Below are 13951 nucleotides of genomic sequence, written 5' to 3'. Positions count from 1 at the left end.
TCAGGTGTGGATTAAAAATAGAAAGGAAGAAATGCAAGACTTGAAAGACATACCCCCTCAGGACAAAAGGCAGAGAATATAAAGTGAAACAGCATTTCAAGATTCCCGTAAGTGCAGGTGACATTTCTGAGAGTATCACAGCGTACATCCTGTTTCCCCGTGAATGCGTTCCAAGAAGTTACTAAGACCAAAGGGATAAATTACTCCAGTACAAAGAGAGCAGCCCCATAAAAATCCCAGAAACTCACATCACCCACAAAGGTTTATGTTTCTCGATATAAAAATCAGGAAGAGTAAGACTGAATGGCAATTTGAAAAGTGGGCAAAGGACGCGTAGCAGCCAGCTCACAGAAAAATAGGGACCAGCCGCGTTTGGATGTTTACAGGCAAAGGCCCGCTCCATCTCACGCACACGAAATAGACGCGAAAGAAACCACGAGGGGCATCCGCTCTCCCCTCGTGGGCGCAGCCAGCTGGGGAAAGCTGGGGGAGCAGCGGCGCCCAGGCCCGGAGCCCCGGGTGCGAATCGCCGCTGGGTCGGAAAGGGGGCGCAGAAAATTAACGGTGGAAGAGGCGAGGCTTAGCAGAGTCAAACGTCTGCCTCCCCAGCCCCCAGAGGACGCCGGTCTTTGCTGCATGTCCCAGAAGCTTGGAGAATGGCCGGAGCGAAGCCAGCCTGGTGTCCAGAGATCCTGGAGAACTTACAGCAAGGCTGAGCAAAGGGTCCTGCTCTCTGTGTGTCCCCGGCACGGTCAGTCCATTCCTATTTCGTGACTGCCACTGCACCCCGCACTCTGACAGCCCCCCGCCCGCTCCCGGCTCCCACTTTCCCTTCCCCTCAGCACTAAGGGAGCGCCGGTTCTGTGGCACACCCTGTGCTGGGGCCTGGGGCCTGGGGACTGGGGGCAGGGGAGCGACGGTGAGCAGCCTGCGTGGTCCCTGCCACCACAGCTCTCGGCCCCTCCGAGCAGCCCATGGCCCCGTCTCTGTCCTGTGTGCTGGATGGCGAGCTCCGTGAGGGCCGGCGCCCGCCAGTCTGGCCCGGCCCCGTGTCCCCAGCCCCGCACACGGTGCCTGACGTGCAGGACGTGATAATCCCGCGTGCGCCGAGGGGGCAGACCAGTCTCTAGCACTAGGATCCGCCTGAACCGAACTCGTGGATCAGAGCTGTGGATGTTACACATCCCTCAAGTTCTAGGTCTCGTTCGCCGACCTGTCTGGAGCAGGAGGGTAAACTGACATGCTCAGCGGGCCCAGGGTGGCGTTCCTGAAGATTCCTTCTGATAATGTAGGAGGTGGGGTGTCTGAGGGGCCCCGTGGGGAAGAATGGGCCACGGGAAAGCCAGGAGAGAAAGAGGACCCGCCGGCAGGAGGAGGAGGAGGCGGGGCTCACTCTGGAGCTGGCCCCTTCCGCCCAGAGCACGTGACCCCTCGACCCCTCGACCCCTCGACCCCGATGGGGACACGGCAGCAGGGGCCGCAAGTCCCCGCAGCCCTGTGGGCTCCAGCGTCTGCAGGCTGCCGCCCGGGTGCCCTCACGGAGGAGCGTGGCTCTCGCCTTTCACAAGGGGACACTGGACCAGGACACTAGGGGACGGGTCTTGTGTCCAGCTCCTCCCTGGCTGAATCACCTTGACCCAGTGACCACCAGAAAGAGCTGACTGGCAGCCCAGCACGCCCGCTGCCGGGCCGGGCGGTGAGGACAGGGCTCTCGCCCGGTGCTCCCGCGCCGTGCGTGCACCTCAGCGTCCGCCCTAACCCGCCCTCTACAGATTCCACACACGTCATTGCACGCAAGTCGTACAAGACACTCAGAAAACCAGTGACAAAAAACCACCATTTTGAGGGGAGAATTAGAGTCACAGAAGTGCCTTTTTACTCATTTCCCTTCAGAATGCGTAGTCCACAAGTCGTCATGAAAGTAACACCCCTCCCAAGCTCCTGGGAGACCGAGGCCCACAGGACAGGTCTCAGCATGCCCTCTCCCAGGGAAACGAGCACAGAGAGCCGCGGCCAACTGGTCTACCAGGGGTCACTCAGACGCCGGTCCCAGTGGGTCCCTGAGCCACTCCCGTCCTGCTGCAGGTTGGGTGGTGTGACAAGGCTCGGATGGCTTGATTGATGACTGATTGAGGAAGGCGTTTCTAGGTGACAAACAGTCAAAGGCCATGTCTTCCTTGACTTTTCCTCATCCCAAGCTCAGCCTCACCTCTCTGGCGAACCCGTGCGATGGCCAGTTTCCGAGTCAGCAGCTGGCAGCTCTGTGTTAATAACAGTTAAGTACACGGTGTCCAAAGCAGAATCAGGGAGGTTCTTAGACCCTGGCCCGGGACTATTCACTAATCTCAGGGCGTGGGGTGGCGGGGGGATGCGGGTTAAGTCATGAGAAATTCTCCAGGAAACCCGTAGCTCAGACCATCGACCCCTGGACCCCACCCCCAAGGACAGGCCACCCCTGGATTAGGAGAGCCACACCTGTAAGTGAGACTTCCTTAGTGACCAAACCCCCGGCGCTCCCAAAGGCCTTGCTTCATCCTGCATGGTGAGCGTTCTGTCCCGAGTCCTGTTACGTTGGTGTGCTGTTCTGTTGTTGACCCTTGTTGTTAGGAGTGCGGGAGAAAAGAATCTTTCTCGTTGAATGTACTGCAAGGTCACCCTATAATCTGATGACAGGGGAACACTTCTTTGGGAAGACAAAACTGAAAACGAGCACGATCAGCAAGTGGCTCGCCAGACAATAATTCAAGGTGCTTGCTCGGCCTGCCCCACACACCCCTGGTTCTTTCACGTCCAAGGGCACATCCTCCTACACTTCCTTGGATACCAGTAAGACGGTGGCTCCCACTGAGACGGGGAGCCCCAACCACGGGTGGCGAAAGCCAGAAGCTGATGCTGTTGTTACAAAGCACCCGGCCCTGTGTCATGACTTGCTGGGGCATGTGGAGCCATGACATTCATTTTTGATAAGAAGAAGAAATGTGCACATGGAAAGTTCACACTGGGGTGTGGGCTGATCGGTCTCCAGCTGTCTTCACCGGGCTGTCGCCGGAGGCTGGGGCAGCGTCCAGGGGGAGAACGCTGCTCCACCCTCCCCAGGGAGCCGCTGCTCCACGAGTGCCACACGCCAGCGGTGGCCGAGCAGACTCACCACGACGCGCCTGCCCGGACCTGCCGACGACACCCAGGAGGCCAGAGGGCCACTTCGGAATAGAGCGCCAATAAAACGGAGCCCAAAGGAGGGACCTAGAAGAGCTTGACGCTGGCAGAGAAGTCCTGTTCTGAACTGATGTACGGATTTCGGATGAAGTAGTATGCACTCAAAAGGTCCAACAGTCTAATGGGTTTCTGCTTGTTTTGTTTTTTTCCTCTGGGCCTTTTGTTTTGTTTTTAAAGGGAACGATCTGTAGGATAAGGAGAAAGCGAGAGGCCTCCACCGCTCTAGGAGGCACATCTTAGGTGACCCTCAGAAGCCGGATCAGGCTGCGGCGGCTTGGAAGTCGATCCCACTGTTTGGTGAGCTGCCCGCAACGGCCCCTGCCTCTGCCAGCGCAACCCGCTCCCAGGCAGGACCCGAGAAAACAACTTCTTTTTGCCTTTCCTCACATTCTTCTCCCCAGGGAATCGAGCTAAGGAGGTGGCTAGAGGGATTTTCCCTTAAAAAAAAAAAAAAAAGGCAGGGACGAAAGAGGAAGGGGACTGTTTGTGGGCAAAAACAGAGTGAGAGCTAGCAGACGTAGCAGTAAGAATCCCGCTGACACCACGCTCTTTTCAAGCCACGCACTATTCTAACTCCCGTATTTAATTCTTGAATCCCCACGCCAGCCTCACTGGGTAGGTACTAGTGGAGTCCTCGTTCTATCCATAAGCCACAAAGGCACAGAAAGGTTAAGTAACGTGCCCAAGGCCACACAGCAAGCAAGTCGCAGAGCCAGGATGTGATCCGGGACACCCTCTCACTCTGAGGTTCGTGCTGTCGTGCAGCCCACTCCCCCGTGCAGGCGGCCTCCCACCCACACCTTCCCCTGGCCCGGACCGGGCTCCACTCCGGAACTGGGAGATGCGCCCCGCACAGTCCAGGGAGGAGACAGAGCACGTAGGGGTGGTGTCGGGTGGGAGGGGGGCTTCAGCGGAGGACACCCAACCCACAGCGGGGTGGAAACACCTCCCCAGAGGGGCTGATGCCCGCTCCGAATCTCGGACACACAGATAAGAGAGTGTGGGGCGGTCGGAACCTCAAGGCTGGAAAAATGTGTCCTCTCAAAGGACAGCCAGTGGCTCAATACAGCTGGCACAGGGGTGCACAGGTGACCAAGGGCGGGGACACCCAGGTGATGCCCAGGAGGCAGGAAATACCCCAGGAGGGGCCTTGTGGCCTGGCTGAGGAGTGTGGGTTTATCCGAAATTCTGCAAGAAACAGCTGAAGAACTGAACACCAAGAAACAAAACAACCCAATCCTTTTCCCCCAGGCCACTATCTATGTCACCACGGGACTAGGTTGGAGAGGACCAAGAAGCAGAGCAGGAAGACTGGGCAGGAAGCAGTTTCTGCATCTCAAATGGTACCGAGAGGCTGGAGTCTCGCAGCCCTGCCTCCGGGCACCGAGAGCAACCGCAGTGTCCTCCACCGCGCGGCAGGAGCGGGCGCCCACCACAGCGCCCTGATCCAGCCTCCCCCTCCCTGGACCGCCCTGCAGGCCTCCGGCTCCTCGGGGCTGCTCTGGGGGCTGTGTCCTCAGGTCCTGTCCCCAAGCTGAATCTCCAGCCGTGCCGGGGTCTCAGAAAGGGCTTGGCACAGCCGCTTCCCACCAGGGAAGAAGCAAACGCACGCCCGTTCCTTCCTAACGCCCTCGCCACGCACGCACTTGCTGAAATCCTACAGTTAATCACTTTGGGAACCTTTCTTTCTGGTTGGTTTTTTTTTTCTTATTAGAATTTGCTTACACTTGAACTGGCTTTTCTAAGCCTACAGTCTTTTGGAAGGATTATGATTCACCGTGCAATGCACATTCTTGACCTTATTATATACCTGCTGCTTTCTCAGGCCGGCCAAACGGCTTTGCACGGAGGGCCGTCCGAACAAAGATCCCCGTGTGAGCTGCGGGGGACCTCCTCCCCCGGCCGCGGTGCCTTGGAACGACGCTTGTTTGAACTCGCGACGCCCCCAGTCGAGTCTCTCACAGACCGTTCCACAGAACCCTGGCTCCCGCCCCATCTGACGTGCGGCTGAAAGTGTGACCCCGAGGCAGGTGCTGGGGAAGCCACCAGCACCCTTCTTCCAAACCACACGTGGAAATGCTCCATAGATAGTATAATTTAAATGAGATTCTACTTCACCCCCAAACATACTGTATCTGCTCCCCCCAAACGGGACGCCTCGTCGGAGCTGACAGCCCTGGCCAGAGCCTCGGCGCCCCTGGGGGGTGCATCCCGGGTGGGTCTCCCATCACAGCTCCCGGTGACCACTGTTCCATGCCCCCTCGTCGGAGCTTCCTCGGGCAGAGCGTGTTCTGTGCCTCCGAGGGCCTTGTGGCTTTTTCACGTGAATTCTTTCATCACTTCTTGACCGGAAGGGCCAGTGGGGTTTTCAGGACAAAGGACAGTGGGGAGGCCAGCGGCACCCTGACTTCCCACCACCCCCGCCCCAGCCTCTGCTTCCAGACAAGCAGGTCCTCCCCAAACGCTTCTCCCGCTCTTGTCCGCGAGACCCAGGCTGCCCCGCCTCCCTCCGGGGCTGACAGCGCCAGGCGACCGTCAGGACGCCTAGGTCCGGCCTCTCGACCGTCCCTCTGGGACCAGGAAAGACCAGTGCTAGCTAAGGACGGGAGGGGACGTCTCACCATCGGATACGGCGAGATTTACCTTCACGAAGAGCGTGATGTCGTGGTCCTGGCCCGGGAGCCCCTCCTCCGAGGCCTCGCCGTCCTCCCCACGGCCGTTCTCGCCCGCGGTCCCGTCCGAGCCCTCGGCGCTGTCCTCCTCCGCCAGGTGGTTGCTCAGCTCCGCAGCCCCGGTCTCCCCGGTCTGCGCCACCGCCTCCCCGGCCGCGCTGCCGTCAGGGGGACCCTCCTGGCCCGTCCCGTCTGGGCTGCGCTCTCGCTTCTCCTTCTCGGGGTCCTCCTCCTCCTCCTCCCCCTCCTGGGGGCCCTCCAGGTCCCCATCCTCGCCGGCGTCTGCCCTCGAGTCCCCGGGGGCCGCTTCCTCTGGTTTCTCCATCTCCGGGGCCCCAGGTTCCTCCACAGCTCCCACCTCTGCACCCTGGAGCTGCCCTGCGAGCTCCCCGCGGCTGCAGCCCCCGCTCTCCGCCGCCGCAGCCTCCATCGACTCTGCCTGAGGCTGAGGGCTGCCGTCCCCTGGGTCCCCCGGCTCCCCTTCGGCCCCGGGCGCCCCTCCCACCAGCCCCTCCGCCTCCATGCAGGCCCCCGGCGGCCCCTCGGGGTCCTCGCTGGCCCCGGGCGCGGGGGCGCTGCTTCCCGGCTCCTCCGGCCCGCGCTCCGCCTCCTCCTCTGCCTTGGGGACCGCGGGCTCCCCGGGCTCCCCCTGAGCCTCTCCCAGGGGCCCGCTCCGCGAGTCGCGCCTGGGGCTCGCCTCCTCCTCCTGTTCCGCGCTGCTCGCCTCCTCCCCTCCCTGGGGGGCGCTGTCGCCCTCCGGGGCCTCCGCCTCCCCCTGCGCTCCGCTCACGCCGGGCGTCTCGCCCCCAGACTCACTGCCCGCGCTGGGCTCCAGCTCGCCCCCGCGCCCCGCGTCTGGCCCCGCGTCTTCTCCCTCCTTCGGCGCGGCCGTCGCGGCTGCGCCCTCCCTTTCGTCCCCCCGCGTCCCCGTGGGGTCCTCGCTCGCTTTCTCCCCCTTCGCCTCCGGGTCCGCGGCCCCTGGCTCGCCTGGTCTCTCGGCCAGAACCGCTGGGCCCTCCAGCGGCTCCTGGGGACCCGCGGCGCCCCGGTCTGGCTCTGTGGCCTCGGCCATGGCCGCAGATTCCTGTCCTTGGCCGAAGACCCTTCCTTGAGGCTGCTGAGAGCAGGTGGCGAGGGCCGCAGGGCCGAGAGCCACTGCGCCCCCTCGGAGAGGGCGCTCCGGGCTTGGTGGCTCCGGGACAGCGCGCTGGACGCGCGGGGTGCGATCCTCTCAGTACAAGACACTGCGCCCCCTTCCTCTCGGTTTAAACTCTCTGGACTCTCCCTCTGCGCTAGCGCTTCTCCCCGGTTCCGCGTCTGCTTCCCACCCGGACCCCAATTCCCGCTGCGGCTCCCTGGACGCGCGGGCAGCTTTGCTGCTGCACCGTCCAGTGCCTGGCCCGCCGTCCGGGGGCTGACCAGAAGTCCTTGGTGCTAACTCCATCCTCCGGGGCCTGGGCGGGGCTTGCTTCCCCACCTCTCCGCCCCCCTCCCCCGCCCCGCTTGAGTGACCTGGGCGCCTGGCCAATGGCAGCCTTTCTCATGGGCCTTGTGGATTTCAATGAAAAAAAAAAAAAAAATCCTGGTTCTCCTGGCCGCTCTGGTGTTTCCAGAGGCATTTAAACCACTCCCCGCAAACACACCCCACACCCAGATACCCAACCCCCACTTCGCCAGGAGCCAGGAGCTAAGCTTCTCCACTGGTCCCCAGCTGCAGAACCCCGCGTCCTGCCCGGGTGCCCAAGAGGGAGGGGGTAAACCCTGGAGGAACGGGGAGAGGCCTCAGAGCGCCTGCCCAGGGGGTTCACCCTTTTACCCGGTGGGGACCCGCCGGCCCGGGCTGACGGGGGCCCTCGGAGCCGCAGCGCTACCCCTGGAGCGGGAAAGGGGAGTTTTTCGCTTTTCAAAGACAGTCTGAGAAAGAAAGTTGTTTTGTTTTGTTTTTAAGATTTTATTTATTTATTTTTAGAGAGGGAAGGGAGGGAGAAAGAGAGAGAGAGAGAGAGAAACATCAATGTGCGGTTGCTGGGGGCTGTGGCCTGCAACCCAGGCATGTGCCCTGACTGGGAATCGAACCTGCCACACTCTGGTTCGCAGCCCGAGCTCCATCCACTGAGCTATGCCAGCCAGGAGAAAGTTTTAATTTTTATATAATTCTGCACTTTTTTTTGGATTTCCTGTAATCCAACAAAATGGAGTGTTTTACAACGATTGCGGGCTCAAAGCCAACACTAGGGAAGAAAGAAAGTAACAGTTGCTACAGATAGACGATAAAATATCACCTACATGATGGACTGTGAACTTGACATTTCCCTTATCCATTCGCCCTTCACAGGGCACGGAGGTCGTCTCCGCGTCTTCCCTGCCGTGAATGACGCGGCAGTGAACGCGGGCCAACACCCCGTGGTGACACACAGCCCTACCCTCCGCCGCCCTCTCCGGCCTCACGTTCCCCACAGGCGGCAGTTGTCTCTCTGTGACAAAGCGTGTGTTTTGTTTGCCGCCGCCTGGAGCAGTGCTGGGTGCAGGGGAGGCGTCCAGCAGAAGTGTGCTGAGTGAGTGAGTGAGTACACGCATGCTTTCACCCGCGTGCGGGTCAGCCCGAGCCAGTGTTCGAGAACGTGTTTCTCAGCTGGTTTTATACGCTGGGGGACAAGCGAATGTCACAGGACACGGCGGCGCTCACAGAAATTCTTATCTGCAGACTTTGGCGACTACTTCAGTGACCGCTTTTAATCATTAGCAGAGGCCAGGTGGGTCCGCGTGAGAGCAGCACCACATACATGGAACTGTGAAGGTCACCGAGGAGCCACTTGGAGACTTGCACACTGTGACCGGGCCGCCAGCAGCAGATTAGCTATTTAAATGCCAAGGGGGGTTACACAGCGGTGACAGACTCAAGGGTGCAAGGCAGGAGGCAAGGGTGCCGACAATGAGGGAGTTCCCCTGCCGTGCGTCTCAAGGAGTCACGGAGCAGGCTAACTCGGGGATTGAGAAGAAAACCTCGGGGACTTATAAATAAACAATGTAAATGTCTGCTGTTTGGGCGGGTTTTCCTGCATGAGTGGACTCATTTCCACAGCGATGCCCTCTCTCTGAGGGGTCCCCTTCCAGCAGCACCCGTGGGGGCTGGGGTGGGGGGTGCTGACGAATCTGTAACACTCAGATCAAGTTTCAGGGCCGACCCCTGCAGCCCTGCTCCCCCTTCCAGCCCAGCGTCCTGCTCGCCGGAGGGCAGCCCCACGCCTGCCATCCTCTGCCCGGCTGCGCTCGGTTCCTTGAACAGGCGCATCTTCAGTTCAAAGGAGGCTACGGCTGCAGGGCTGGCCCAAACGAGGAGGCGGGGGCTGAGACCCAGGTAGAGCGTCATGTAGGGCAGGTGAGGAACGCCATGGGGCAACGAGTGGGTTCTAGGTCACGCTGCCGGATCTGAGTCCCACTTCACCTTGTGCTGAGCCTGGTCCTTTTGCATCCACAGCTTGGGACTGTGACACGAAGACCACTGTCACTGTGGGCTTCCAACCAGAACACACAGGTCACACTGAGCACAGCGCTTGTCCCTGTTGACAGTCCGACCTCATTGTCAGCGTTGTCCCAGAGGGCAGAGCGGCCACATCTCGATGGGAGCACCGTGCAGGAGTAGGGGGACACTCGGTCTCACCTAGCTGGTGACAGCTCTGGGTGACGCCTGTCGTCTCAGCAGCATAATCACCGGAGCGTCACTGTCACTCCCAGGAGTGTCCTAGTCTGGACGATGAATTACACGGTCACTCTACCACGAAGCCGCTCAGCTCGTGAGAGTGTTGTCTGTTTTCTTCCCACGTGATCGTGCACTGTCCTCAAACCCAACCAGATTTTGAACGAGGACTTGTTTTTCTTTTTTAACTTTTTTTTTATTGTTGTTCAAGTACAGTCGTCTCCATCCTACGCCCACCACTCTGAACCAGCACTTGTTGGATGATGGGAGGGATGTTTGAAAAGTAGAGGAAGAAGAGGGGGAAGTAGGGGAGGAAGAGGAGGAGCCTCCAAAACTCTAGACTAACCCCTTGCTGGAAGCCGTCTGGAAAGGCAGCCTGAGTCCCGGAAGGGCACGCGTATCCTGGGCCTCCGACCTTGCAGGCCCCGCCCCCGGGGACAGGGCTGGAAGGGCATGTGACCCTCACAACGAGTCGGCTGCCCCGCTCCGGAGGCTGCAGCTGGAGCCTCTTCCACTCCTGTCGCCGCCCTTCTGGCCCCAAGGCAGCCGTCAGTCAGGGGACGGGAACCATCCTGAAACTTCAGGCCGAAAGTTCGCGTTAAACCCGCCGCCCCGACCTGTCAAGCTCCCTCTGAGCACTGTGGCGTTTTTCTAGAACAGACCAGCGTTCCCTGTGTGCTCCCTGCACGTTTGAGAAGCTTCAGTTCCTTCTCATTCGTTTAAACTCCAGGTTTTAATCTCCTACCTCCAGTGCTCAGAGCCCCGAAATCTCCGGTGCTGGGTGACGGCCAGACAGAGCGGACCTGTGGTCGCAGGTGGGAGCAGGTGGGTTTCAAACGGGGCAAGGGCACTCCCGGTGGGACGTTTGTGGCGCCTGAACGTGGCTTTTATTTGTCACGATCCCAGGCTGCTCCTGGCATTTAAGGACACCACTAAACCTTCTCCGATGCATAGGACAGCCCCCCACCGACCCGCATGACAACGAATGAACCACCGTGTGATGTTAATTGTTGTGTTAGAGGAAGGGCAGGCTACCTCTGCCAGCCCCGTAATGGCAGAGTTCCCCATAGAAAGGGCCTTAATCCAATACGTTCACTCCGCCAGGGGCTTGGAGCAGCCCATGAGGGGGAATATGTTGTGTTGGGGGGCTAACACCCCTTAACACAGCTCCCGAAGGTTACTAATGAGTAAGGCGATTACTAAAACAAAAAGACCATGAGCTTTGCATATGGAAGTCTAGGCTCAAATGTACATTCTGCTACTTCCGGGCGGTGCTAAATGGCACAGGCCACTTCTCGGCGATAAACCTGCCGTGCTGGGCTCCTCTGAGAGCCGAAGGAGATCACATGCCGTGTTTCGTAATTAGGAAACTCAAGTGCAGTTGCCAAGTGATCATATTGACTTACCTGCAGGCAGTGGCTGGTCCCATTGTTTTTCACTGCCAAGACACTGGACTTGAGCTCGCTCCTCTGCACGCAGGACATTTACCTCAGTGTTAATCCAGGCCCTGGCTGCTGTGGCTGTGGATTGAGCTCCATCCTGTGAACCAAACGGTCACCGATTTGATTCCCAGTCAAGGCACAGGCCTGGGTTGCGGGCCAGGTCCCCAGGAGGGGGCACGCGAGAGGCGACCACACATTGATGTTTCTCTCTGGCTCTTTCTTCCTTTCTTCCCCTCTCTCTGAGAATAAATAAGTAAAATCTTTAAAATGTTAATCCCTTGGCATGCGAAAAAGCCAGCTTTTAAACATTCTTCTTCTTTTTTTTTTTTTTACAGGAAACACTGGAAAAATTATCCATCAGAATGGAAATGGTAAGTGAAGCTAAGAGATGGGTTGGCGCTGGAGCGTGTCTTGTTCCTACACGCCCAGGACACGCCTGTCACCTGCCAGGAGCTGGGGGAGCTCCGAGTGGCCAGGAGAAGCCGGCCATCATGAGACTTTCCACTTCTTTGTTTTTATCCTTCTATCCGGAACTACGGGTCCATGAAAAAGTGTGCACCACGTGTCAAAATTAAGTTATCTCTGTATGATCTAGTCGTGACATTGTCATCTACAAAGACCATTTCTAGCCTACTCACAGAATTAGGATCTACGCGTTCATCTGCTCCTCATCCAGTTCATCCACCCATCTTCCTCCCATCCACCGCCATCTGTCCATCATTCATTCATTCATTCATTCATTCATCCGCCACACCACACATTTCTTCTGAGGACCTTCCTCCTGACACGGGCTTAGCTGGTGAGCTTAGAGGAGTAAACACAAACCAAATAAGGGTTCTGCCCTGCAGAGTAATCTGCAGAGTGAAAAAAGCTTACCCCTCTGTAGAGTTTCATGCTGGCCCATGCTGGAGTCCCACCCCTGTTTCATCAACCACTGTGACGACTCAGTTGAGTGTTGCAAAGACCCTCAATTACACTCTGTAAGCCCGACTATGCCAAGGCCACGCTTTGTAGAAAATAATGTTGCTACTCATATTTTGGAACATATCCCTTAAAAACTTGGAGTCTGAGGTTTAACATTTCTTTCTTTCTTTAGCACACTTAGAATGAAATGATTTAGCTCATGATTTTACACCTGAAAATGTTGATCACAATTTGCTTTTCCATTTAATTTGGTTGAAATTCATCGGATGGGACCAGAAGGAGATGAGGCGGAGAAGGAGGAGGGTCCGCCCCGGGGCCAGCTCAGCGCTACCGGTGGGAGGCGCGGGAGTTTGATCCGGCGGGTTGTGCGTTCAGTGGCCTCGGAAGTCACTTCCACCTGACGGGACACCCCCTTGGATGAAGACCTTGGATCAGATGATCTTGGGGTCCCTTCCGCACAGCCATTCTGTAACTGGGGGTCTAGCATCTCACATGTCTGGAAGTCACTAGTCAGAGCAGAACAAAGCTCAGACTCAGAAAGGGTGTGAAAAAGGCCTCCCAGAGCCCAGAACAATGCAACGGAGTTTCCCTGTTACAGTGCGAGCCTTTCCACCAGGGAGGAGCAGCTGAACCCGCATTCATAATGGATGGCTTTATCCTGAGTTTAAGTGCGTCCATTTTCTGGTGACTAGTCTAGAGCACGTTACAAACGGCGTAGCTGGAGGGCTGGAGCACTTGTCTTCATGAAAACAAAATGCTTAAATTAAAAGCAAAGAGGACTACAATCTTAAGTTTCAGATATCAGTAAGGTTTACCTCCTCGCTCCAAATGAACCAAGAAAAATGACGTACTTATTGAAAGAAGGAAGAGGGAGTGAGAAAGGCAGGAAGAAAAAAAAAGGAAGGGTCCCACAAGCATCCCTAACAGGGCTTAACAAGGAACAGAAATTCCCAAAGCAGACTGATGGTTGTGCACAGTGAGAAGAAAACAATGCAGACATCCGGCTTCATTTCACTACACTTACTTATGAATGAGCAGAGCATGATTGGTGCAACACCCCACATATACCTGTTTCAGGTAGAGTAATTTAGTTTCAATAAAATATGCATAACTATATATGTTAAAATTATACATTCTATTTAATATATAATTGTATGTTTTATATAAGTTATATAATAATTTGTATGATTTAAATATTGATGAGTTATATATATTATAATATATAACATATTATAAAATATAAAGTGTATTGTATGAAATACAACACAATGTAAAATTTACATAATAATTTATATAAATATTTATATAGTAATTTATATAATTTAAATTATATAAAATATATTTTATATTTTATAGTATATAATACACTATATGTTATAGAGTATATGAAATATATTTTTGTAAATTTTATATAATAATGTATATATTAGATGTAAATTTAATATATAAGTATATATATTAAATGTTATAATTATCTATCTTGCAGATAGAGCATTATAGTATTGATTAGGAATGTGTGTGGCATCATAATTCCTTCTCTTTATCCTTCCTGCACTACAGTCTAAATTACTCAGAAACCCTTCCATCAGCCTATGGCAGGAGCGGTTGCCACAAACAGGATTCACATTCTCATCCATTTAGAGCTGGTTGCTGGGGGAGTGGTGGGAGCAGGCTGCTCTTCCATGCAGTCCAACAGAACGAAAGGCAGCGAAGGGCTCCCAGCCCTGAAACAGAAGGGACCCGGAGGGGACCAGACCTCTGGCCCCAGGTCGAACACCTGACGCTCACCTGCCCCTCTCCAAGCAGGTGCGACCTGCCGGGCCAGCGCTGCCACACTCGCTGCAAGTGCTCAGGACCAAGCCCAGAGCCTCTCAGAACACGAACAGTGCCATGACCTTGAAGATGGCCTGTCCAGCTCTCCTTAGTCAGCAGAAATTTGGCACTCGCCACCATAAAGAGATTTCTTTACTCATAAGATCTTATTTTATTTTTTATTGTAT

The 13951-nt window shown here is 56.3% G+C and overlaps 1 protein-coding gene across 1 annotated transcript in view; it reads right to left on the bottom strand.

The window, feature by feature from the left end:
• The window catches only part of CLIC6 (chloride intracellular channel 6), a 36622-nt gene extending 29289 nt beyond the window's left edge, over positions 1–7333 (bottom strand). The window contains exon 1 of the mRNA XM_028503957.2: positions 5860–7333. Coding sequence (XP_028359758.1) covers positions 5860–6960 — 1101 coding nt within the window. The 5' untranslated portion in view covers positions 6961–7333. The remainder of the gene's footprint in view (positions 1–5859) is intronic.
• Between the last annotated feature and the right edge of the window lie 6618 nt (positions 7334–13951).

Source organism: Phyllostomus discolor, chromosome 2 (genome assembly GCF_004126475.2).
Source record: "Phyllostomus discolor isolate MPI-MPIP mPhyDis1 chromosome 2, mPhyDis1.pri.v3, whole genome shotgun sequence".
NCBI classification, from domain to species: domain Eukaryota; kingdom Metazoa; phylum Chordata; class Mammalia; order Chiroptera; family Phyllostomidae; genus Phyllostomus; species Phyllostomus discolor.
Note: the sequence above shows the minus strand (reverse complement) of the source record. Positions and strands in the feature narration are given on the sequence as shown.